Source organism: Hoplias malabaricus, chromosome 1, assembly GCF_029633855.1.
Source record: "Hoplias malabaricus isolate fHopMal1 chromosome 1, fHopMal1.hap1, whole genome shotgun sequence".
Taxonomy (NCBI): domain Eukaryota; kingdom Metazoa; phylum Chordata; class Actinopteri; order Characiformes; family Erythrinidae; genus Hoplias; species Hoplias malabaricus.
Window position 1 is genome coordinate 69,641,358 of NC_089800.1, and position 23,816 is coordinate 69,665,173.

Below are 23,816 nucleotides of genomic sequence, written 5' to 3' on the forward strand. Positions count from 1 at the left end.
TAAAATTTGTTTGATTTTAATCAGCTGAAAAAAGTTTCACATCAAACATAACACTTAAAGAAAGGGGATTTTGCCATTGGCAGGACCTGGAACATTCTTTTCCTATTGAGAATGTCAGTGTTCCTGTTTTATTGGGATTTAATTTTATTCAGGCTAAATTTAAAATAGAAAATTTTAAGTAATAACAATACAAAAAATAATAATAATAATAATAATACATGTAAACTGTTTTGATTTTTTAAATTTCCTTAGTAGTGTCTTGAAGCACTACAGCAGGTAAACAAAGTAAATTAGTACAATTATAAAAAAAAAAAAAAGAAAAGAAAAAACAAAACAAAACAAAAAAAACTCCTTAACTGTCTCTGACTGAGTTAGCATGAGAGCAGGTATAAAGACGCAGCCTACAATAAACCCATAAATATTTCAACCACTTTTTTTTCTTTTCTTTTTAAACTTTGACTTAATGAAAGCTCGCAAAAGGAGCCACCATCCTCATTGAGGAAAACAAAAAAACTGATGTCGGCTAAGCGACAGCACACCCATACACACGCACACACACCCCAAAACAAGAAGAAACATCCACGTGTTCCCATGGCATTAAAGATGCTATTTGATAGAGATGATGCGTCCACAATAAAGCCGCCATGTTGGAAAGTGCATGCAGGGTCTTTTAAACCTGACATGTGACCCAAACTTGGCAGCATCTATCAGACCATCCATTCGTTCATTCATTAATCCCTACGAGTGGGTCCAACATTCTTCTGCAGGCTGCAGAGAGCAGGGCTTCTACAGCTTGTTCCTCTTCATTCATTCAAACACAGACAGACAAAGCGATGAGGAATCTTAGGCTACATCTAAACAAACAAAAAAAAAAATCTGTTCTGAATCAAGGTATTAATTCTTCAAGTCCATTCATAAGGGACAGGGTCATTCAAGCCTGACTGAGTGTTCAGGTCTAACTACAAAAAAAATACCAATGTGTGTGGCTTTTTTTTTTTTTGTTTGTTTTGTTTTAAATTATTATTAAATCACAGTCCATCGCGTAAGATCTAAGCTTCTGCTCCTATCAATGAGCAACAAATTCAGTTTAGATTTCATCAGGATTATTAATTGTTATTTCAAGGAGGTTAATTGCATGTCTTGACTGACAAGAAAAATTGGTGCTCATGTTTTATTTAAACTGAACAGCTATACATACACATCTACTGCTTTGTTTCTGGTGCCATTTTCAGCTTTACTGGACTGTCAAGGCTAGTCTAGTAGGCCAAGCAAGGCAAAGATTCCTCATCACTGTGTTAACACGTGCCTCACTGCACACCCAATTTTCTATGATATACAAACAAATACATGAGAAAGAAGAGGAGCATGACGAGAGAGAAAGTGAGAGGGGGGAAAGAAGAGGGGAGGAAAAAAATAAAAATAAAAAAAGTGTGGTTCGGAAGAAAACACCATGCAGCGTTGAGGTTAACTAACCACACATAAGCTCAAGTTAACTATGGAAAGATATTATACAATAACAATGTCCATATAAAATGCAGATAATGTTTAAAAAAAATATCATTTACAGATTGGCATTGTTTTGGTCAAGAGACAGCCAAGTGCAGATATCGCCTCCAGAGAGGAGGAACTTTCTCTCACACGCTCAACCCCTGCCAACACACACACACACACACACACACACACACACACACGGCCCCAAAAAAAACAGAGAAGCAGTCTAAACACTGCTGTCTTAAGGTGCCACCACAATGTGTGAGCATAAAGTTAGATGTGTGTGCATATTCAGTCACACATCTCCTCTGGGATTTCATGAGGATTCAGGATTCCAGGGACAGACATCTGCAGTTTGTGCTTCTCCTCCTGAGCTTGGCGCAAAGATGCCTCTCGCTCCTCCAGAAACAAATCTGTAGTGTCTTCACCTGCAAATTCCTGCAGAGAGAAATGGTCAAATTTAAGATTTCTCAAGATGTAGTCCATATTCTTTCCAGCAACAACCCCATGCAAAGATACCAAAATTCCTCACCACATACACACTGGACTTTCACCTTACTACATCACCCTGCACCTCTCTTCATTCGCTTTCTAAAATACTAAACACAGCTTCTCTCTACCGCACACAGCCCAAAGTCTCTTCTAAACTCTACTGTAAACTCTTGTTCACACTGAACTCCAAACCCTCACAAAAAAAAAAGGACTGCACAAACTGGGATTTCTTTCCCGGCATAGATTCAGCCTTATCTGCCCAGGGAGACTTTGCATTCTGCTCACCTTGATCTGCACCAAGAAGTCTCTTAGATGCTCCTTAAACGCAGGAATGTCCTGGTTCAAACTGAACAGTCCCGTCACAAACACCTTCACCTGAGCACTGTGCACAGAAACACATCACAAGTCAATACTGGAGTGGCAAGTACTAGCTATTGGTACAAGCAAGTTTTAAAAGCCAAAGCAGAACATATAAACAAACAATTTTAAGCTAGAACTATTCAAATACCCAAAGCTACCAAGGTCACAAGGCATTTTAATAATAATACGCAACTTTCTCAAACTCAAGGACACTTCACAGAAAACAAATATACATGATAACAATAAAAACAGGACAGCAGATTGGTCAAGGTAACAAAGGATGTTGTTTGTTAACAAAGAAGTTGAGAGAAAAGGTAGAATAGTTCTAAATACAACAGACAAACAAAATATAACAGAATATATCAAGTAAAATATTTTGAATCTCATTTGGATTAAAAATTAAGTCACATATTGTTAAATCCTGAGTCAACATTATAATCATGAAAATGCTCCTTTTGTCCTCATGGGCCACAGAATTGCAGACTTCAGTATCTCCCAAATCTCTTAAAACAACGTTTTAAAAGATCTATTAAAATTATTAAAAATGATAATACTCACTCCTGTAGGTGAGGGAACGCGGTTTTGAGCAGGTTGGCCACATATTCCTGGATGAAGGCCTGATTGCTGACTGGACTTCCAGGGTTTAGGGTCATACTAATCTTACCCTCCTCCACCAAATTAAACATGTACGCCAGGATAGAGGCATGCATTGTAAGACCTGCAGGGAACATAGAAAGAAAGTTCAGACTGGAGCAGTCTTCATAATTAGTGCAGTGCAGTATTTCCCAAATTACTTTCTTCAGTTACAAGTCAAAACTGGTGTAAAAGATAAACAGATGGCTCTATTCTGCTGAAAAGTTTGTGTTGTGACACGATGCATACCACTGGATCCTTGTCTAAAATGTACTTCATTTGTTTGTAAAAAATGTAATCACATGCTTTAAACTGGGGTAATTTATGTTAAAAACTAGAATAATGTCAACAAGTATCCAAATCAATATTCAGCATCTAGACCATGTGTTTCAACTGCTTATTTCACTGCACCAAAGTTCTGTTCTGTCTGGAATGGAGTGTATTTGAAACTTAATAATACCTGTTTTGGATTTGTCTAGTTACAACTAGAGCAATGTTTTTGGGCTGATTTCGCTGAGAATTTGGCCGTAACTCTGTGTGATGTAATACGTGAGATTAAAGTTAGAGTAGTTCCTGTGTTGTTAATTTAGCTGCTTCTTCTCAGTTCCTGGATATTCTACCTTTCCAAACAGCAAATCAGAATATACTGTCCTTTAAATTATCATTCCACAACATGATGACAACTATAGCGCAGGGCTGTGTAATGCTGAGAAGTAGTCATTTGCACTAGATCTTTACCCTGACAATAATGCTTATCATCGTTCTTCAGATAAAAATCCAGCTTAAGCATCAGTCTAAGGAAAGATGAAATTTTTTTCAATTGAAATAAGAAGCTTGCTAGAGATAAAACAGAAGGCGTGTAGGCTACCCAATATCACTGGGCGCAAGGAAGGAACATAACATGGACAGGGACGCCAGTCAATCAAAGGAAAAGAGATTATTTGACCTATATTATCTGTACCTCTACTGGGCATTATATGTTGTAAGAAATCATTTGCAATTTCTCAGAATAGCAGCACTGATTCACTGTGATATATCATTAAATGGTTGTATGTAGCGTGTATGCATGAGCACATGCAATGTGACTCACCAGCTGTGTGAGACGTGTCGGTGACTACAGAGAAGATGTGTTGCAGTATGTCACAGAAGTAAGTCTGGTAGAAGCTCTGAGCTGCAGCTTCCTCTTGGGCCACATTCTGCAGCAATGTGTAAAGAATCTGCAGACCTGCAAACACAAACAACACTGAATAGCAGAGTAACCAGCAGATGTCATATTTAAAAAATGTATAGGCTTACTTTATGAAATAATGGTGTATAAAAAAAATAAAAATAAAAAATCAAATCAAACATAACTCATCCCTAGTCTTTCAGCATGATTCCCACCTTCAAAAAAAAACAAGGCTAGAGAGACCTCACACTATATCAGTGGTTCCCAAAGAGGGGGTGTGGGTCTATTCCAGGCTTCCAGTTTGGAAGCAGAAGACATTCTCATCTACAAAATTGGGAACATGAGCAACTGGGAACTATTATGCTTTACCTAGGAAAATAATACTTTCAAATCAATAGACTGTTTTTATTTTCTTTAATTTTTTTACGGTGCAGATTTTAGAAAATATATTATTTCTATTATTATTCAACTTATATGAACTACAAGTACTCAGCTGTCATCTTTACATACATGAGGTCAGCAAGAGTTTCACAGAAGTGATCTGGCATTTCCATGTTCATTTGTACATATTCAGAATTCCTCATAATTCCAATATGATATTAGGCCACTTGCAGTCCAAGTAGATAAGCAAGGTAAAGTTTTGATATTACACAACCCACACCATAGGATAATGCTGGAAGCATTAAAACCTTGATGAACCTTGGACATATTTAACAGCTGTCATGTTGTGTGCAAGGCATTAGGCAGAGAAGTGTCTTTGTGTTCTCACCAGTGTCGGCCACGTTTCTCATTGTGTGTTTAAAAGCCCAGATGATGGAGTCCAGCACCAGCTTGAACTGTGCAGGGGGGATGGCCAGGAAGGCTGGGAAACAGTGGGAATTCACAGCCTGAAGCAGGTAGAAGAAATGTGTTCTGTGCTCAGGATACTCTTCAAAATCCTGGGCAACAAACACAGAAACATTGAAGGAAAATTAGACAACTTGATTAGAAGGCAAGAGAAAATGAAACAAATTTTGCCGTACGCATCAAAGTTTAATTTATTACTGTTTAAATATTTTAAATCAGCATGCTTCATGACCCAAGTGCACATCTTCACAACATGCCACGTGAAGAATTATTATAAGAAAAATCTAATATGTAACAAACCTATGGATAACTAAAGTCTTACTTTGTTGATCATGTTTAGTGTGCACTCAAAGACAGCATCAAATATCTGCGGAATCTCCCCTGTGATATGACCACCCAGTTTGTTCACGATAGTTGCCATAGTGCTGAGCACTTCCGGCTCCCTGGCTGCTGGAACATTTCGCTGGTAATCTATGAGGACAGCATCCAGGAGTGGAGGAACAAAGTTCTCACCCACCTGAGAGAGACACACAAACACACAGGCTTAAGAGAAGAGCTGTAGGCAGCAGATGGATAAGACAGTGAGAGTGAGTGCTAATGTGTGTGATGTGAGAACAGGCATACTGACTCACTTGCATAAAAATATTCAGCGCAGTTATGCCGAAAATACTTTTCTTAAATTTAAAAAAGACAAAAGGCAGAATACTTGACCATGGTATTCCACTGAAATGTGATGTATGACAAATGCAGAGATTGTGAATTTTGCAATTTATGTTAAAATGAATTAATTTGAACGTATTCAAATCTGTGGACACACCTGCACACACAATGTTGCTGGTGTATCTCATTAAGGGAAATGCACTCAAAGAGTTAATTTGAATCTGAGCCCCTGTCACAATTCTAATATGTCCTACCTACCTAACCTCTTCTAACGTCCTAAGGTTTTCATTGAAGTGTGCACTTGGATGATATTTGGTAATATTGTTGAAGGGTGAATAAACATTCAAGATGTCGGAGAGTTGAGTGCAGAACTTGGACAACTGACCTCACGCCCTTTCAGCCGTGTATGTCACTACTCCAGTCTGCAGCCAAGCTGGGCGTAACAATACAGCACTTAACCAGAGGCTTATTACTATGGCAAGTTAGTCAATGGCTTTTACCTAATGTTTTAAAAGTGCACCCACATTTTAATAAATTCAGAAGTTTCTAGTTACATCTTAATTTTTCTCACTTTTGGAGCCTCTTGCTGTTAGTCTATATGAGGAATGTCACACTCTCACAGTGGAACATGTGTAATTCCCCTCACAAATATGTTGACTGATGCAGATTTAGCATGAAGGGCGCATGGGAGGTGCTCAATGGGAACCTATAGCCTTGCATTCCTAAATAGGTACATACAAACGAGAGGTGTGAGAGTGCAAGTATTGGGATGGGGGTGAGAGTTTTAAAAGTAAACCTGCTCTTAATAATCTGTGAATATGATGAGTAGGACACTTTTCTGAACACTTTATCCCCCTTTAGTTATGTCAGAGACAGAAATCATTTGCTAAATAAATAACAAATATGTTTTGTCTCACCATCTGCGGGTCATTGGAACGGCTGACCCAGCCTGAAATGAGTTTGAGGGTTTCTCTCTTGACAGTGCGCATGCTTCTGATCAGAGGCTGCTTTGTCACCATCTCACCTGCGCACACACCCACACGTAACAAAACAGAAATGACAAACATGATTTCTATCAGCAAACAGCTGACAAATATAGTATGTGTTAGCAAGCGCGTCTTTGGACTCATATCCCTTTATTAAGGCATCACACTGCCTCTATGTAGTGTATCTATATATAGAGCCTCAAGGAGTCCAGGAAGCATCTATTCTTAAGTTGTCTCCTGTAAAAACACAACAGCATTGGAACATTAAGGACTACATAACTAATTGCTGTCTCTAGGTGTGGCTCCCTGCAATGTTATGTAGATGACTGGAGTACTACTGATTTGTTTCTACCAGATTTTTGACAGATAATATATTTTGTATGCTCTTACACACCATTGGTCTGTATGGCTGCAGAGATGTTTTCACTGAGGCACTTGTAGACATTAAGCATGTCCAGGTAAATGCGTCCCAGCTGAATAACGAAGGGGTGACCCACAGCCTTACATGCCCTCACATTGGTCTTTAGGATACTGCCCAGCTGCTTTACTGTCTCTGGGTCCTTCAAGATGTCCACATTCTGCGAAAGAGAGCAAGAAAATAGAGATTGAAATCGACATTCAGAACTTCTAATCAACAAAACCTTGCCTACATTGATTATATCAATAACAAGCTTGTTATTTTTTTCTGTTATGTCCCCACTGCGTGTTCATGTACTGGCCCTTTAATACCACACTACCATGCTGGAGTCATGTGTTTCTGCCCCATCTGCCACGTGAAAGCAACCTAAACGCAGAGGCCAACCAAGCGACTCGAGAAGTTAGCACCAAAGAAAAACACAGCGTTTATAGTGTGGACATGCTCTGTTTTCGCTATAATCAAGACTCTACTGAACAAAAATAAGCCAAACAGCTGAGAAAGAACTGTTTCAGTGACCAAAGCACAATCACACACCAAATATAAACATTGCACAGAAAATGAGAGCAACAAGATCCCAGCAACATTAGGAAAAAAAAATATCCCAGCTTTAATACTGGAGCATATTTACAGTACAAGACTCATCACTGAACTATGAGGGTCAAAAGTACAGAAACAAAATAATTGTTCATTAATTGTAATTGTGGTAAAACTTACAATTAATCGTGATATTGATTTGTGCTCATATCGCCCAGCACTACTTTCTCCCCCTTTTTAATATTTGGTGAAATCTCTTCAATGACCTATAACCTGAAGAAGCCTGATGCTGACTTAATAATATAACAAATACTATTGTGAATGTTACCATAGCCTTCTGTGTGGGTGTGCTCAATCTTACCTTGGTAGCTTGTTGGATGATGCTGTCCCACACCTGGTTTGGTAGCAACATGTATTTTTCTATCAGGTGCTCTTGCACGGCCTGGTCTGTCTGAGCGCCAATCATATAACCTACTGCCTCATAGAATGTATGCACCTGCATTAGAGGGAGGGGGAAGAGGAGGGGAGAGGAAAAAAAAAAAAAAAAACAACCCCACATCACATGAGCAGTGTTGAGAGAAAGAAAAAAAACCCTAAAAACAGCTCTAATTATTTATAATGCTAGCTTCACTCTTAAACATTATCAATTAATAACTGGCTCCTGATTCTGACCTGTTGTGGCTGCAGATCACAAATTATGGTGTTGATATTGTTGAGGATTTCGTCAATAAAGGGCATGACCTCGCCGACCTGCACCTGCACAAAATGCCTCCTGCACTTCTGAGCAATCTTAATAAAAGTATCACAAGCCATATCCTGTACACCATCATGGGTCTCTGAGAGAGAAGGGGGAAGGGGGGGAGGAAAAAAAATAAATAAATAAAATAAATAAATAAAAATAAAAAAAAAGAACAAAGGGGGAATGAATGAATAAATAAATTAATAAAAACATGTTCAGCATATATCATTTTGGCATCTTGTCAAATAAATAGATAGTTACTAAACTTATCATGAATTGTTTTACTGCCCACTCATGCCACAAACCTAGTACTGTGGCCAAAAAAGAACACGTTGACAAAAGAATAACTTTTAATGACATGTTAATCTTTTATGATTTATTTACAACTGTCTTGCGGAAGTACCAAATTTAATGTCTTGATTTTCCACAGTATAGTAAGCCAGCTTAAACATTATTTTATATTCATGAGGCTCGATTCAACTGACCCCTCAAGTTTTGTAATTTTGACTCCTGAGGATCCTAATGTTCCAACAGTACTTGTGTTAATGCCTCAGCCATGAATATGAATATTTTTCTTCCTGAACCATTTATCACAATAAAAAAACTAACTTGAAACGTTGCTTGAAGAAACTAGCAATGTGCGTTTGCATTTTAGTGGCCAATATGTGCCACAGGCATCACATAATAGGAAATGTTGACCCCTCCAAGTGAACGATACTCCACAATGTCCAATCTCAGTCCAATCTATGTTACTTACCATGCATGAACTCAAAAAGTTTGTTGACCACAGTCTTGAGGAACTTCCAATGTGCACGAAGGAATCGTGGATACTGGCCCACAATATACATGATGTTGGAGGCAATGATTGCCTTGTTATCCTTCCCACGCTTCTGCTCACACAAACCTAGGAGGTCCTAAGAGATACAAAGAAATTGTTGATTTTTAATGAGCTGCTATGGGTAATCAGGTACTCGGAACATGATAAATGCATGTGTGCATTTGTGCAAAGAGATAATACCTTGATGACTGTCACAAGGAACCTCTTCTCATCCTCTTCATGCATGGCTCCACTGATCGAACCAATTGCCCAGCAGAGTGTGTTCAGGTTCTTCCAAGACCATTCAGTACCATTTACTTGGTTATGAAGCTTTTCTGTCATGATCCGCTCTGTATCCGCATAATCCAGATGGGTTAGGTATACTGTCAGGAGAGAAAATGTGAAACAACACATGAGCAAATCAACAAATGTAAAAGCCAGTGGAAAATATTTCACAATAACCTTTACAAAAGAAGTAGAAATTAGTGCATTAGTAATTAAGTAATTTAATTAAGTAATTTAATTAATTAATTAAAAAAAAAGTAGTAAGAAAATTTTTAAATAAATTAATTAAAATACAATGACATGTTGTTGCATATATAATGGCAATAGTGAATTTTTGCTTATCAAAGTGTGAGCCCTCATTCATCTACAATTCTTAAGCTCAGAATTTTTGTTTATCTTACTCTGTCTTATCCGATATTCAGCCTCTTTAGATATTAATATTCATCTGATTCAATATGCCACTGTGCGCACAAATCTTTAATAAGCTTTTACAAAATGCAAATAAATAGTGCAAAGGCAGATTACCAAAGCCCACAGTATGAACATACAGCATGTGTAGGTACTCTTACCAAGAGTCTCCCTCATGTTTTTGTAGAGATTAATAGAGTCTGTGTCCTTCATGAACTCCCGCACAACTTCCCCTTGATCATTCTCCACCACCAGCACCTCCTCTGGCTTAGCCATGCGGCTGACCATTAGCAAACGCACCTGAAACACATGTAAGACAGTAAATCCTACGTACTAAGCCAGTCTTAATTTCAGATCAAGGGTTCACCAGTGTGTTTTCAACTGCCAATTGATTGGTCACAGTCATTAATTTTTTGCTGAAAATTAATTGCCATATAAACAACTGCAATAACAAAAGCATGTGATTGTAAAGGCTAGCTGTGAAAAACAACAGCAGTAGGTGATTATGTAATAGCATAAACAGACCTGTGAGCTGCAAGACATGTCACAAGATACCATACCCTGTAGATTCACAACATGCAGGTTGTGTGTAAATGTACGCACTAAATACACACCTTGGACAAAACAGGCAAGTACAACTGCCTGCGAGGGGGAACATCAAAGTGCTGACTACCAGAGAGCAGTGGTGAGGTGGAGGTGCTGAATGGACTCTCTCTGTATAGTTCCGCTGCCAGGTGATTCCAGTACTCTAAACAAATCTTAAAGATCTCTGTCTCCTCCACCTCGGACACCAGGAGCATGTAGTGTAGAGCCTATAAGGGAAGAGTTAGGTTAGAAACAGCAAACTCTTAAAGCAAAATGATCCATCACTGGGATTCCTACACTGAATCCTGGAGTAAAACTTAGCTAGTCTAAAAAGTTTCAACTATTATAATTCTCCCCTGAAACAGGAACTTGGTTCAAAGGTTTAATTTGAGTCAAGTTCAATGAATGAGCTGACTAGTTAAGATTGTGTTAGAAGACCAAAAGCATTCAATGAGATTTGTATGCTTACCTCCATGAGGGTCTCACGCAGGTTAAGTCTCTTCTCTATGAGCTGGCCATGTTCTTTGAGGAAGGTGCAAAGGAACAGACTAAGGTTCTGAATGAAGTTCTGCTCATCATCTTTTCCGTTTGCATACGCCAAACGGATGTTTGTGTTTAGAGGCAGCATCTGCACACCATGTCACAATGGTTACTGTGTTTGCATTCACTATGCATGGTTCATATATTTCACCCCATCACACTCAAAACCAGAGACATTATTGGGATATGTTTTTCCCAGCAATGTCTGGTTTTTGATTCATTTACACATCCAAATTTTAAACAATATTTCATAGGGATGACTGCCTTCCTATGTCCCATTAAAATCTTGTGGTTTGGAACACAGGGTGGTGACATTCTTTGCAGGAGTGCAAAGAGCTCCTTTAGTTCTGAATATAAACAAATGCACACACTTAATTTTAATTTTTCTAGTAAAAGGTGACAATGTTCTGCCTACCATAGTCTTTCGTGTTTGTAAGTGTAAGTGTGCAATACTTTCATCATTCATCTAGAACAGTGGTCACCAACCTTTTTACGTACAAGATCCCCTTTTGAAATCTGAACCAATGAAAAATCTACCAGTATTAATGCCAGGCTTAGGCTCCTTAAAAAATACAAAAATTGTATGCGTTGCCTCCAATTACATAAAATTGTTTACTTAATTCATTAATGTACAGCTGAGTGTTGGCTGTGGTGGTGCCTGAGGCTGTCTGTGAGAGCTAAACAGGCGTTCTGACATTGTGCTACCTGTTGATAACTACAGTTCTGCACAGGGTCAGACCAACAATTTTTAATGTTTTCATGTGTTTTTTCCATAGGAATGCATTATGCATTTTCATAGGTGCATTTTACAATCTAAGCTTAGTATCATTTGCTTCAGTGTTCCAGTATATGTTCATGCTGAAACAAATGTTAAAAAAATAAAAATAAAATTTACAATCTGTGTATTATCACTGTAATTACCTAATCTTTGCCCTCATAGGGGGCATTAGACTGTGCATATCTTTTGCTTATAATTCTGTTGGGAGCATTCCCAATTCTGGTATACTTCTTTAGCCTATCCAAATATCCTACCTTTTATTTAGGCAGCTGTACAAAGTACACTACGATTGCACATTTCCACAGGGCAGCACAACGCTGGAGTATAGTGTGATTCTCACTGTGTTTCAATCTGTAATCCACATAAAATATGAGTAATATCTCCCGCTTTGAAACCAAAACCCTCACGCTGCCACCGCGTCAGCTCAGAGAGGGCAGAGAAAGAACAGCAGTATTATTGGTCAGGGATGCAAATTTGCGAACACAACCAGTATTCACGAACACAACCCAGTGTGACTGCAGCTTTATATGTCCCTGCTTATGTAGCTCGTGAACCACTGCGGATACAGAATATCACAGCTATACTAAATTAAATGCCACAACTGAACCAGATTTATCTATGATTTATCACCATTGACTTGAATGGTCTTGGAGATTGGCCTGTAGATTGCGATAGACTGGTTGGCGACCACTGATCTAGTTTGTTTTTTTCCCAATAATGCATTTATATAAAGATGCACTTAGAAGTCTGATATAACAGAGCCCCTGTCACGCTAGATTTTCCTAATTTAATCAGGTATGGCATTGTGTCTTGTGTGGTGTTAACTATCCTGGAATTTTCACTCTGACCTGCACTCTCACCAAGCCCCATTCAGCTAAATAAAAGTCAAAATCCCAAAAAGAGCATGTGTAAAAAGAGCTATATTTGACTGATGTATTGAGCATGCATGTGTGTGTGTATTACCTGTTTGAGCTGCATCATGGTGAGTGTGAACAGTGTGACAAACTGCTCCTCGTACTGGCTCACACTTACGCCAGCAATCTCTGTCAAACATTTTAGTGTCACATTCCGAAACATGGGAACATTCAGGAACTGATTAAATGAGTAAGGGTAGAGAGAAAAATAGTTATTTCAAGATATTACATACAAGTATTAGTATATACAGAAATAAAATGATTTTGCGTTACTTACAATTTAGACAATTAATCAGCAAAATGGAGCATGAATATACAAAAAGAGCTGTTTATGCAAACCTCATACAGCTGTGCTCACCTTGTACACCAGAGTGCTGATTAGTTTGGTCTCAAAGATGTAACCCAGGGGAATCCAATTCAGAAACCGCAGCAATGTTTCCAAAGTGGCATGTACCAAAGGAGCATTCTGGGAGTTTTCCTTATAAATTGAATACAATTTAAAGTGAAAAAGGGAAAAATCCTAATTTCTAATGACATTCTAGACAACAGACCTAGTGTGCATGCATATGTTAAAGTGTTGGAGTACATACCATCACAAATTGGCAGAGCTGAAAGATCTGGGAGAACTCATTACACATGCTGCAGTAAAAGACAATGTGAGATTATATTGGTGAGTGATAAATGACAAACAGCTAGCAGTCTGAGTAGTAATGAACTATTACAGGAAATATGGAACAGTAAAATTTCTGGTAAATGTTAAAACTAAAATATGTATTGATATTATTTTCTAAAAAATGCAAAGCATAGCCCTGCTTTTCTTGCTTGAGGTTTGTTGGCTGTATGGACTGTGCCACACTGCTAGTTTTGCATGCATCTGTCAAAAATGATAGGCGTTTAGTTACTTGTGATCAGCTAGAGGACTGCCTCTAGCGGAGTTAGATCAAGCTGACTCATTTCATATTTAAGACAATATAGCTGATAATGTTGGAAGTATTACAAATCACAGCTCTGGCCATTTATATAATCCTTTCCTATTGTGATTTTAATATTAAAAAAAAAAATGATCAAATTTCTAGTCACAAATACATTCTTAAGTCTCTGCTGCTGGAGACTCACCTGTCTTTCAGGTGCTTGGCTTTGACCTGGGTCATCTGACCGCTAGAGAAATCAAACACCTCCTCACTAAGCAGCTTCAAAATTATCATATTATTCTGACAGAGGCTCTCACTCGTGCGGCTCGCTCCAACAATGTCGCTGATAAATGTCGGCCAATGCTTTGGCCACTCCTGCTTCAAGATCTGTAAGCACAATACAACACATAGTGCAAAGACAGACACTGATTTTTCATGCCACCCAAAATTAACCATATTTCCATTTAAAAGCTGGCAAAGAGCAAACATCAATTTATTAGGACTAACGTACCTGAACTAAGATCATGTTGAGTTTCCCAATGTACACCTTTTCCTTCTGCAATAAAACAAAAGTGAGCAGTGATTCATCTGCATTGAATCATGCTGTAATAGCTAAGCCAAAAATAGTAAATGTAATAGCTGAGCCACACTTACCTCCACGTTGGCTGCATCAGACGATGTTTTAATAATCAGTCCAACAACATACTTTTTAATACCTACACACAGACAAACAGAAGCAAAGTCTAAGTACATATAGGGTTTTAAAATCCCACTTCCACTGAACAAGAACTCTTTTTGAGAAACAGTAAAGTATGAATTTCTTTGAGGGCAAAGTTTATTTTGGGAATGTTTTGAGAAGTAAAAATTAAAGACCAATATCTCAAACAGCTTGAAGTAAAAGCACAATGACCTAAAGGCCAAAGCCAAAGTGTAGGTAATTTGACAAACAGTAGGGGGAGCAGCACAGCACAGGTTACCTGCACTTGAGACAAAATGGTAGGACTTTAAAACAAATCTATTTGTCTGGTTGGTAACATGGGACAAAAAATAAAATAATAAACAGGCACAAATGTGCACATAGCTTGCCAATGTAAAATTGATGATAATTTACTGCCCCACAATAATGCCTTTTTGCACTGAGTTTAGAAAGATGCTATAGTTTAAAACGTGTTAAACAATTAAAAATAAAAGAGTCAGAATGTGGGCTAGAGTGGGCAAAACTAGTAAACAGATGTTAAGTGATATTTTATAAAACATCTTTTGGAAGCATCAATTTCAGTTTTTTAATGTGCCCTTCATATAAAAGATATTTTAATAAATAAACCAAAAATTTATGCTGCATAGACTTCATACAGACTTTATTATTTGTAACAAGGCCACAGTCAATATAACTTTTTGTAATGTTTGTGAATGTTGTGTTCAAGATTTATCTTTATAGCTGTGGACACAGAGCATAAATAATAGAAATGCCTCTGTGTGATCTTAACGAATCCCAACATTCCAGATTATTTGTGAACGTTTTGAGGCAACGTTTACATGACCAAAAAAATCAACATAAATGAGTGTTAATCTTTAAAACACATGAAGCATTCATGTGTTTTTAAACATAGGGTTGTGTATTCCAATATAGTATTCTGAGCACAACATGCATATCTATAATGTAATGCTAAAAACACTTTGGCTATGCAGTTGTTCAGAGAGATGTGTGCTATAAATGAGGGCTTGCTCAAGAGTTACGCAAGACATTAGTGACATCTGAAGAAATCTATAGTCATCTGAGTGAGTTTTGATAATTCAGACTGTTGTGGCAATCCCCTAAGCATAGCCATGGGTCCCTGGTGTCCTGGAAGCGGGAAACCACTCTCAGGCATAGAAACTTCCAGCATTTTTAAAAGGGAATAAAGCTCAACTTGGCAACTAGTACGGCTGTTGCAAACAAATGGGTTTACCCCCACGAAAGCTGCCTGCAAAATCAAGGCCAACCTGTACAAAAGATTTTGCTTCTTCACATAAACTGCAATACGTAATATCTAATTTGGCATTTCATTACTGAAATACTTATATTCACAGACAATCACTATACACTTCATAAACCAATTGAAAATTCTTAAAACTCATACCTTGTGAGAGCCACTAGCAATCAGTCAGTAGGTGGGGAGAGAAACACTGGGCTACTTTATTTGAACCAGTTCAGTTGGCATGCTGAACGCGGACAGCCTAATAAACATTTGCTTCTAAAAGTGACTGAAAACAGTGTCTGTTCCAGTTGTCCAAGTATATCTAGCATCTAGCATGTGCACCTTTAAATCACAAGACATCGATCAAATATCTAATTGCATAACCACAAGAATAATGCTCATCTATACTTGACCTTTTATGAATCTGGTTAGTGTTTTACCTACTCTTGAACAAAACTGACTATTGATCAATGTTGAGTTGTATAAGACACATTACAGCAGGGAAATCATTTTAAGACCTACATAAAAATATATGTATATATATTTTTGGAAGGTATTTGCACAAAGCTCAGTATCACAGAAAGTAAACCAGGAGACAGCAAACAAGAAAAATTAACATGGAATGTTTGGCTCTTTGACTAAAAGATTTATTGATAAATCAAGTCCACTTTCTCATTGTTTAACGACTTGATAAATCTGTTAACAGGAATAATAGGCAACTAAATGCCCTGATCCTCAGATAAACTGATTTGTGAAGAATCACAAGAGGTGAAGAGATACAAAATATGGTGATTGTTTTAACATTATCCCAATACAACATGGATAATGCTAACCAACAATTTTTTTTGTCCTGACAAATCCCCAGAGGTTCCTGATGAGCACTTTGATAAAAAAATGCAGGCATAATTTCTTCATACTGTGAAAACCTAGTGAGTAGTTAGCAAAAAGTGATAAAAGAATCAGACTTACCTTCACACTGGTGTCTAGGAAGGATCTTCCATCTTGTTTTAATAACTGTTTCCAGAATCTGCAGAGCATAGTACTGGAATGCCAAAGGAACAAGGCGTACATTAATGACTTAACCTTTAACTAACAAGTTACCACATGAGATACGGCTGTACTGTGAATTTTTCCAGAATAATGACTCAAAAAAAATTAATAAATAAAAAAAAAATAAAAAATAATAATAAAAAAATAGAAAGTTTTAACTGCCTGAATAATTTTATTTTATGCTTATTCATGCAGGTTTTATTTCAATGTATCATTTCCTATGGTTTTGCTTTAAAACTGTCTAGACAATTTGTGTATGCAGTTTGAAGCCTGTACAAGTTTTGCTGTTTCTGCCAGGTTCACACCAGAAAGTGAAAGACAGGAAAAGAAATGCTAATAGCTAGCAAACTAATGGCTCAGCACTGCAACCAACCACAACCACACAGTAAGCCAGAAGATCCACAAGATAGTAAAAGTTTATATAACGAACATCTACATGTTGAGAATCCCTTCCTCCAAGTTTTCAGTATTAAGACTTATGCTAATTTTGCCACACATTTACCAATTCTACAGATTATCAATCATAGAAGAAAAAATAAAATCTGAAATGTATTGGCGCCTGCTGTTTTCACCTTTGGCTGGTGTGGGTCTCTGGAACAGCAAGACGAGCCACAGGTTTGGTTTCATACACTTATGCATATAGTGCTTCAGGAGTGTTTTTATTACAAAAATGTGAAAATTTGGGGTAAGTTAGTGATTGTGTTACTGTCATTTGTGTTATTTGGATCAGTGGTATTTCAGCTGTAGGGATCAACAATTTTCAGGGAAAGGATGGTGAAAATTTAAAAAGGGTCAAAACTAAGAAAATTGCAATGACAGGAATTCATGTATTACAGAATTTAATATAGTGGAAAAAAATAACATTAATGGTGAAATCTGAAGATGTTAACCCATCAGGTTTGATGTCATACTCTTAATTATGTAGCAAAATATTTAATCAGTACACATTTGACACTAAAAAGGAGGTATAGAGATAGAGCGAGAGAGAACAAATGTCTAAGAGACAATTTGCAAATGATCCCTACAGCAGAAACCCCAAGCTGCCCTACAATCTAGCTAGTTAGAGTAATTCTTGCTACCTGCCTAAAACCACTGGGTAGCTATCATACCCAAGAGCAAGACTACTGGTCTAGGATCAGTTACTTCATCTGAACAGGACTACTTGAGTGAAGAAACTGATTCTGGATCAGCATCTTACTCTGTTATGCTGCTTAAGCTCTCCCTCCTCCAGATGAGAAGCAAATGCAATGAAAACGGATGCAGAGCAGAATTAAGTATAAGGGAATGAAAAGGTAGACCTTGTGGAGGCCTGCCGCCCAAAGCCTAGCTGTGTCAAGGTGCACAGGAAGACACACCCCTTTTCTTCCTATTACAAGCAATCAACATAATGGAACATTGTTGTTAATAATCAAATATGAACAACTTCAATTAAGATACTCTTTTTGATTTGTTGGTGTTTTTCAAATTTTTTTAAAAATCAATTATTTAAAAAAAAAAAATAAATAAATAATAAAAAAGATATGGGGCAAATAATTACAAGTGCTAAAGCACATAGACTTTCAGATTGGGGGATAATTTCACTTCACTAAAGGATTTTGAAATTTACTACATTTAAGAATTTAAGAAAAGATTTACCTTTTCTTTTTGATCTCAGTTGAACTAAAGCCCTCACATTTTGGGCAGCGTGATATAAATAAAATATTATAAATACTGTTAAAAATCCACTCCAAACATTAGTAATAATAACCAGAGGGTTAAGAGCACACTTACAGCAAGCTCAAAAATGTAAATAAATAAGTAAAAGGCAAACTGGGTGACCGGTACTTTGAGGAAGTCTCTCACAAAATGGGGAAGAAACTCCATTCCAACAACTGTAGTACATAAACAACTGCTGAGTATATCAAAGCCCCAATTAGGATCAGCCGAAACAGCGACAGTCACCACAAGATTAGCTCAGTTTCCTAACAGTGAGCATAGGAAACATGCACGCTAAGCCTTTAGAATGGGAACCAATATAATTTTAAATTACTAGGTGTTCCAGCACTGAAATCTGGTACGCATGTTTCAGTGATTTCTGATTGAGCCTTTTATAGCAAGTTGTCCTCATTCAGTTTGCCCATTAACACAAAGACAAAATGAATGTCAATGCCCAAGAGTTCAGAGCTGTTACTGAGATTTAGGCCCTGAATAGCCAGTCTGGAAATGAAAAAAAAAACCTCTGTAACAATGTTTTACCTACTAAATAGACAAAAGAATGGCTAATACGTTTTAACTGAGAAAATTAAATGCAAATTCATACATATTTATATTTGCTTGAATGGAGCAGGTATATGAAACTGAAACTGCTGCTGATGTATAAAAATATTTGATTGAGATTTATTAATACCTCAGCTGAAGCCATAACATCAAACTAAAAATCAAAATCCTGTCCTCTTTTAAGTAGTTTAAAAGGACAATAGTTCATTTTGGACATTACTTCCCCTAAAATATGTATATCATTCCAGAACTTCCTCTAAGTAGAGATTTCAGGGCATGTGCTCACAAAACATCTTGATGTAAGAGTGCTGTTTCCAGTTAGAAACGTTAGGGACCATGACCAGCACTCCTGCTCCAAGGTGCCTCATGAACGGTAGCCCAGCTGGCTGCTGCAGGCTAGATGAAGTTGGCAGGCTTACTTTTGTGTTCATGTTCTGGGAGAACTCCAGAATGGTGTCAACACGAGTCCATGCATCAGGGTGTTCCTTCAAATGGGTGAGGACCTCCTGAGCCATTCTTTGCTAGAAGCAAAAAGATGCTGAAACAAGCTGCACAAACATTTGGTACAGACAGACTGATCCGATACCTTACATAAATGGCCATTATATGCTAAATTAAATATTGGGTTATAAAACAAATTAAAAAATAATTTGCTGCAAAAATCTATTAAATAATAATTTTTGTATTAACTTTTAAAGCTCTGTGATATTTTTGCATGAAGACATACAAACTGAGTTCAACTTTCAGTACTTGTTTCATCTGCCTAACATTTCCTAATGTCTAACACAGAGCTAATGTCAATAAAGTCACAGAAACTAAGATTTGTTTTCTTTTGGACACATATCTAACAGAATGTATAGAGTGGTGTAATCCCCTGTGGGGTTAAAATAACACTACAAGCTCCTCTGCTGCAGTCAACCAACTGCAGCCAAAGTAATTTCAGAGAGGGCTGGAATTCTTACCTGTGGTCCCACTCCATGATACAAGCAGTTAACCACATTGTCCAGGAGGTTAATGTCCAGTTTCTGGTTGAAGTCCAGCAGCTGTCTGGCTGCGTGGTCAGCTAACATTGTCATAACTGCTGGCATAGAGCTCTGTGGGGACAGGGAGGTCTGGTGAGGCCTTTTGAGGGGGAAAGGTGCAGTAGGGCTAAATCATATGAAATGAGTTTCAAATAGTTGACTACTTCCATAATTCCCAACCAAGGGCCTTGGTCATGTCCTAGATTTAACGCCTAAGAGTGCTGGTTTAAGATTTTGATAAATTGATATATATAAGACATCAAGATGACAATCGATCTTTAACCAGATGTGCTTGTTCTTGTTCACATATGGAACATATTGTGCTTCCATCGTCAGCACTCTTACTCTAAAGACATTTAACACGACACCTTAATTAATTATTTAATAAAAGATTGCATTTACATAATTACAGAATACCAGCATGGGAGGTGGAACACAAACAGCTTGACCACTCAATCTTTAAAGCTATTACTCTGTAAACGTAGGTTTAGCAGACCGTCGTTAGACTGTATGTGTGCAGAGGAGGAGAGGACTCTGATGTCTGTTTTTCTCAATGAGACCACGTGTGTACCAGCCCTTTTTTGACGTAGTACTGTTTTCATCTGTCGCAGAGAGGCGTGGCCACGTGACTTAACATGAAACCTCCTCTCCTTACCCATCAAGTATTCATAACACTAGCTTCGCTTTCAGCACACCCTTACCAGAAAACACATTTAAACAAGACATGGTAGTGGTCTTTATAACTTAATTTATTGGAAACTGGAGGCTGCATCACAGTTTTGAACAAAATCCTCAGATCATAATTCAAATGTGTACGAGAAAAACAGCCTGTCAGTCAACTTGCATGAACAAGGCATATTTTACAAAACAGCACTTAATATATCCAGCATTTAGTGTCCTTTTCTGTAAAGCTGCTCCACAGCCATACACAGGGCATCCCAATGTATACTGGGTCAAATTATCTCACTGTAGCAGCTAACTCAGCCAGTCACTTCTTCAACAGCTCAAATCTAATTCCTATTTACAGTTTTATGCTGGGTTTAATTGTACAACTCCAGCTGTGTTGACCAAGAAGGCGTCTTTCCTCTCATAGGAAATGTCACCACAGTGCATCAGATGAAGGGCTGTCCTCGTTGTGTCCTTCTTTTAATGTGGGCTACGTGCTTAGGCAGTTGGCTGACACAAGACAGAGCCAAACCTGTGCTCCAATCAGAGCCAGCAAAAGAAAGTCAACCAATCTCAAACACAGTACCTCCAATGACAATTAGACTGAGTCATTGAAACATTACAGACAAACGTCAGATTTGAGATTTCAATGGCCACCTCCTATGCATAACCTACTATAAGGACTCAAAAAATACTAAGAAACTGCACCTGTAGGTTACATATGGCAAGTAAAGGCAAACTGTTCTATGTTTGCAAAAAGATCTCTCTGACTGCAAAACAGGATTCATATTCATATTCAATGGCCAAGCCCTCTCACCAAAATCTAAAATTCCTACTTATGCACACAAGGAGACTTGAATCACACAGAAACTATTTGTATGTCAGTTTACAAACTAACACAGTTGCTGAGCAGATTTATGAAACTTTACATTGGTAGAACATTTTCAAAATTACTTATAAAATAGTACAGGTAAAATGTTCTTTAAATAAAGAGCTTGATATGGCTTTGTAAATATGAAGTTTCAAAGACTGTTTATCAAAGACTGTGTAGATCAAAGACTGATCTACACAGCTAGACTGCGTACACGTTCAGTTTTTAATTCTTTGCGTTTTGTAAAGTCGTGAAAAACAACATCTTTACATAGAGCCACATTTCCTAATATGTAACTGCGGATAAAGCCCCGCCCACACACGTGAAGTCATAAGCGATGTTATAGTCTAGACTGCTTTGAGTGAATGAAACACAATCAGAAGAGAGCTCATTTACATACATCAACAGTCTTAAAGGCACAGTAACAAACACAACACGAGTGGACCTCGGGGAGAAATAGAATGCATGTAGGAGGATATGTGCCAATTAAGTTATGTACGGTTTTGGTTCATTTCCCATAAATCAAGTTACTTATTAATTTAAGCAGGACAGAGTTATGAACGTGTTACACACCCATACCACTGACAAGTCATGACCACACTATAGCGTTCATTACCTGTGTAACATCTTTAAAAGCTTTCAGCACATACGAGACAATGTATGCTACCTAACTAGAGAAAAGTAATATTTACATCTAAACGAGCTGGAAAGGATTCTCTCCATATTGAATAATAAGAACCAAACAGCGTACCTCTTTAAAAACATTCACATGCCCATGAAGCTTAAGCAGGGTTTTTATTCACATGTCACACTCCACCTTAAACTGTGCCGCAATTACATTCAGGCGCCAAAATGCAATTACTGTACCGTTTAAGGTGGAACAGCATATTCGAATAAGGAGGCTACTTCAGCAACATTTCCATGCCCCACGTTTTTACCTACCGAGAAGTCCAAGCCTTTGAAAGAAAGGTCTCTGTTTCTGTGGCTAAAACTTAGGCTTAACTAGCTCCAAAACCGTTGATGGTTCGTTCAATGAGGTTTGTTTGCTGGACAGAAAAAGCTGAAACGCTGACTGTAACCTTAACGTTAACCGTCTCCTGTGAGGAGCACTCACGGCTTTTTTCTCTCAGCCCGATTCATTTTGCAGAATAAATAAGTTAACCGTGCTGCTCAGTTCACTCAAAGGATTTTGGCGGTGTTAGAAGAGGCGCTGAGCCTGTAAATCTCTCTGTGTGAGTGTGAGTACGTGTGTTCGCCTCCGTCTCCTTCTCACAGGCAGCGAACTCGTAACCGGCTGAAACCGGTTCAGACTGGGAGATTCCATCTCGGTTTAGTTTTCAGCCGGTGGCGCCGCGAAAATTTCGGATCGACGTCACGCCCATCCCTTGTGCCCCATTGGTCCACGCACTGGGGGCTTGCTTCTTATTGGGGGAGGTACCTGTCCATCAAACTTCGGCGCCCACACAGGGAGGCGGGGCACTGTTCCCAATGCAGAATCGAGTGTTGTTGTTTTGTTTATTATAAAAATTTATAAATCTTAAGTGTTATTAAAGTTAAGACCCCACGAAGTTATTACGTATTACATGTATAGCTTTGTTTGAGCTCTTATTTGAAACGCTGCTCTCAAATATGACTTTTTTCATTTATTTTCTTAAGTTCCATTTCATTCTTGTAATTTATACCACTCATATTTTAAAACAAACCCATCCAGAATATATATATATATATATATAGTGTTTGTTGTGTGTGTGTGTGTGTTTTCCAAATATATTGCACACATAATGCACTGTTTAGGCAAAGTTCTGGTCAAACATGACTTGCAATGGGATGTTTCCTCTCTTTTGCAGCAATTAAAACTGAGAGGGGGCATGCACAAATCTGAATATAATATGTCATGTTTCTGAAAAGTGAAAATAGTATTTTTTAAAAAAGTCTATGCACCAGGAGATGGAGAAGGGCGCATTAGAGCTTGCTGCTTGTAAGCTGGTAATTTTCCACTAGCCACGAAAGGGGGAGTGGTTGAAGCGAGAGAAAGAGAGAGTGAGAGAGAGAGAGAGAGAGAGGCTGTGGGTCAGAGGCAAATACTATATTGGAATATAAGTCTAAACCCCATGGCAGTCCTAATAAGATTTTTTATCACTGCAATACCGCAATTGCAAGATTGATCCACTTTCCAGTACTGATCAATCAAAATCGTGTTACAACGCCTCAGAAATTACTGAGTGTTTCTGCTTCTTTTTTCTCTCCCCACGAGCCACGTGATGCAACTCCACTTAAACGTCAGTTGATGGAAAAATACAGGATTTTCTGTGTAGCGCTTCAGCTGAACAAAGCCTGACATGATGTGGTGCTCTATGAACCCTGCATTAAAATAAGTTACTGAGCTCATAAAAAAAGTATAACGGAGTATAATTTTGAATGTAAATTT

The 23,816-nt window shown here is 37.9% G+C and overlaps 1 protein-coding gene across 1 annotated transcript; it reads right to left on the bottom strand.

The window, feature by feature from the left end:
* xpo1b (exportin 1 (CRM1 homolog, yeast) b) lies at positions 1–22,667 on the bottom strand. The gene is made up of 25 exons (XM_066672211.1): positions 22,331–22,667; positions 19,792–19,923; positions 19,249–19,350; positions 16,493–16,565; positions 14,220–14,281; positions 14,077–14,121; positions 13,771–13,952; positions 13,245–13,293; positions 13,013–13,132; positions 12,704–12,832; positions 10,892–11,050; positions 10,452–10,649; positions 9,999–10,137; positions 9,346–9,527; positions 9,085–9,241; positions 8,261–8,424; positions 7,950–8,084; positions 7,031–7,214; positions 6,568–6,674; positions 5,313–5,507; positions 4,914–5,082; positions 4,067–4,201; positions 2,902–3,061; positions 2,269–2,365; positions 1–1,929 (listed from the first exon to the last, which is right to left on the bottom strand). The coding sequence occupies exons 2-25, from the start codon at positions 19,915–19,917 to the stop codon at positions 1,783–1,785; spliced, it is 3,216 nt and encodes a 1,071-aa protein (XP_066528308.1). The 5' UTR covers positions 19,918–19,923; positions 22,331–22,667; the 3' UTR covers positions 1–1,782.
* Between the last annotated feature and the right edge of the window lie 1,149 nt (positions 22,668–23,816).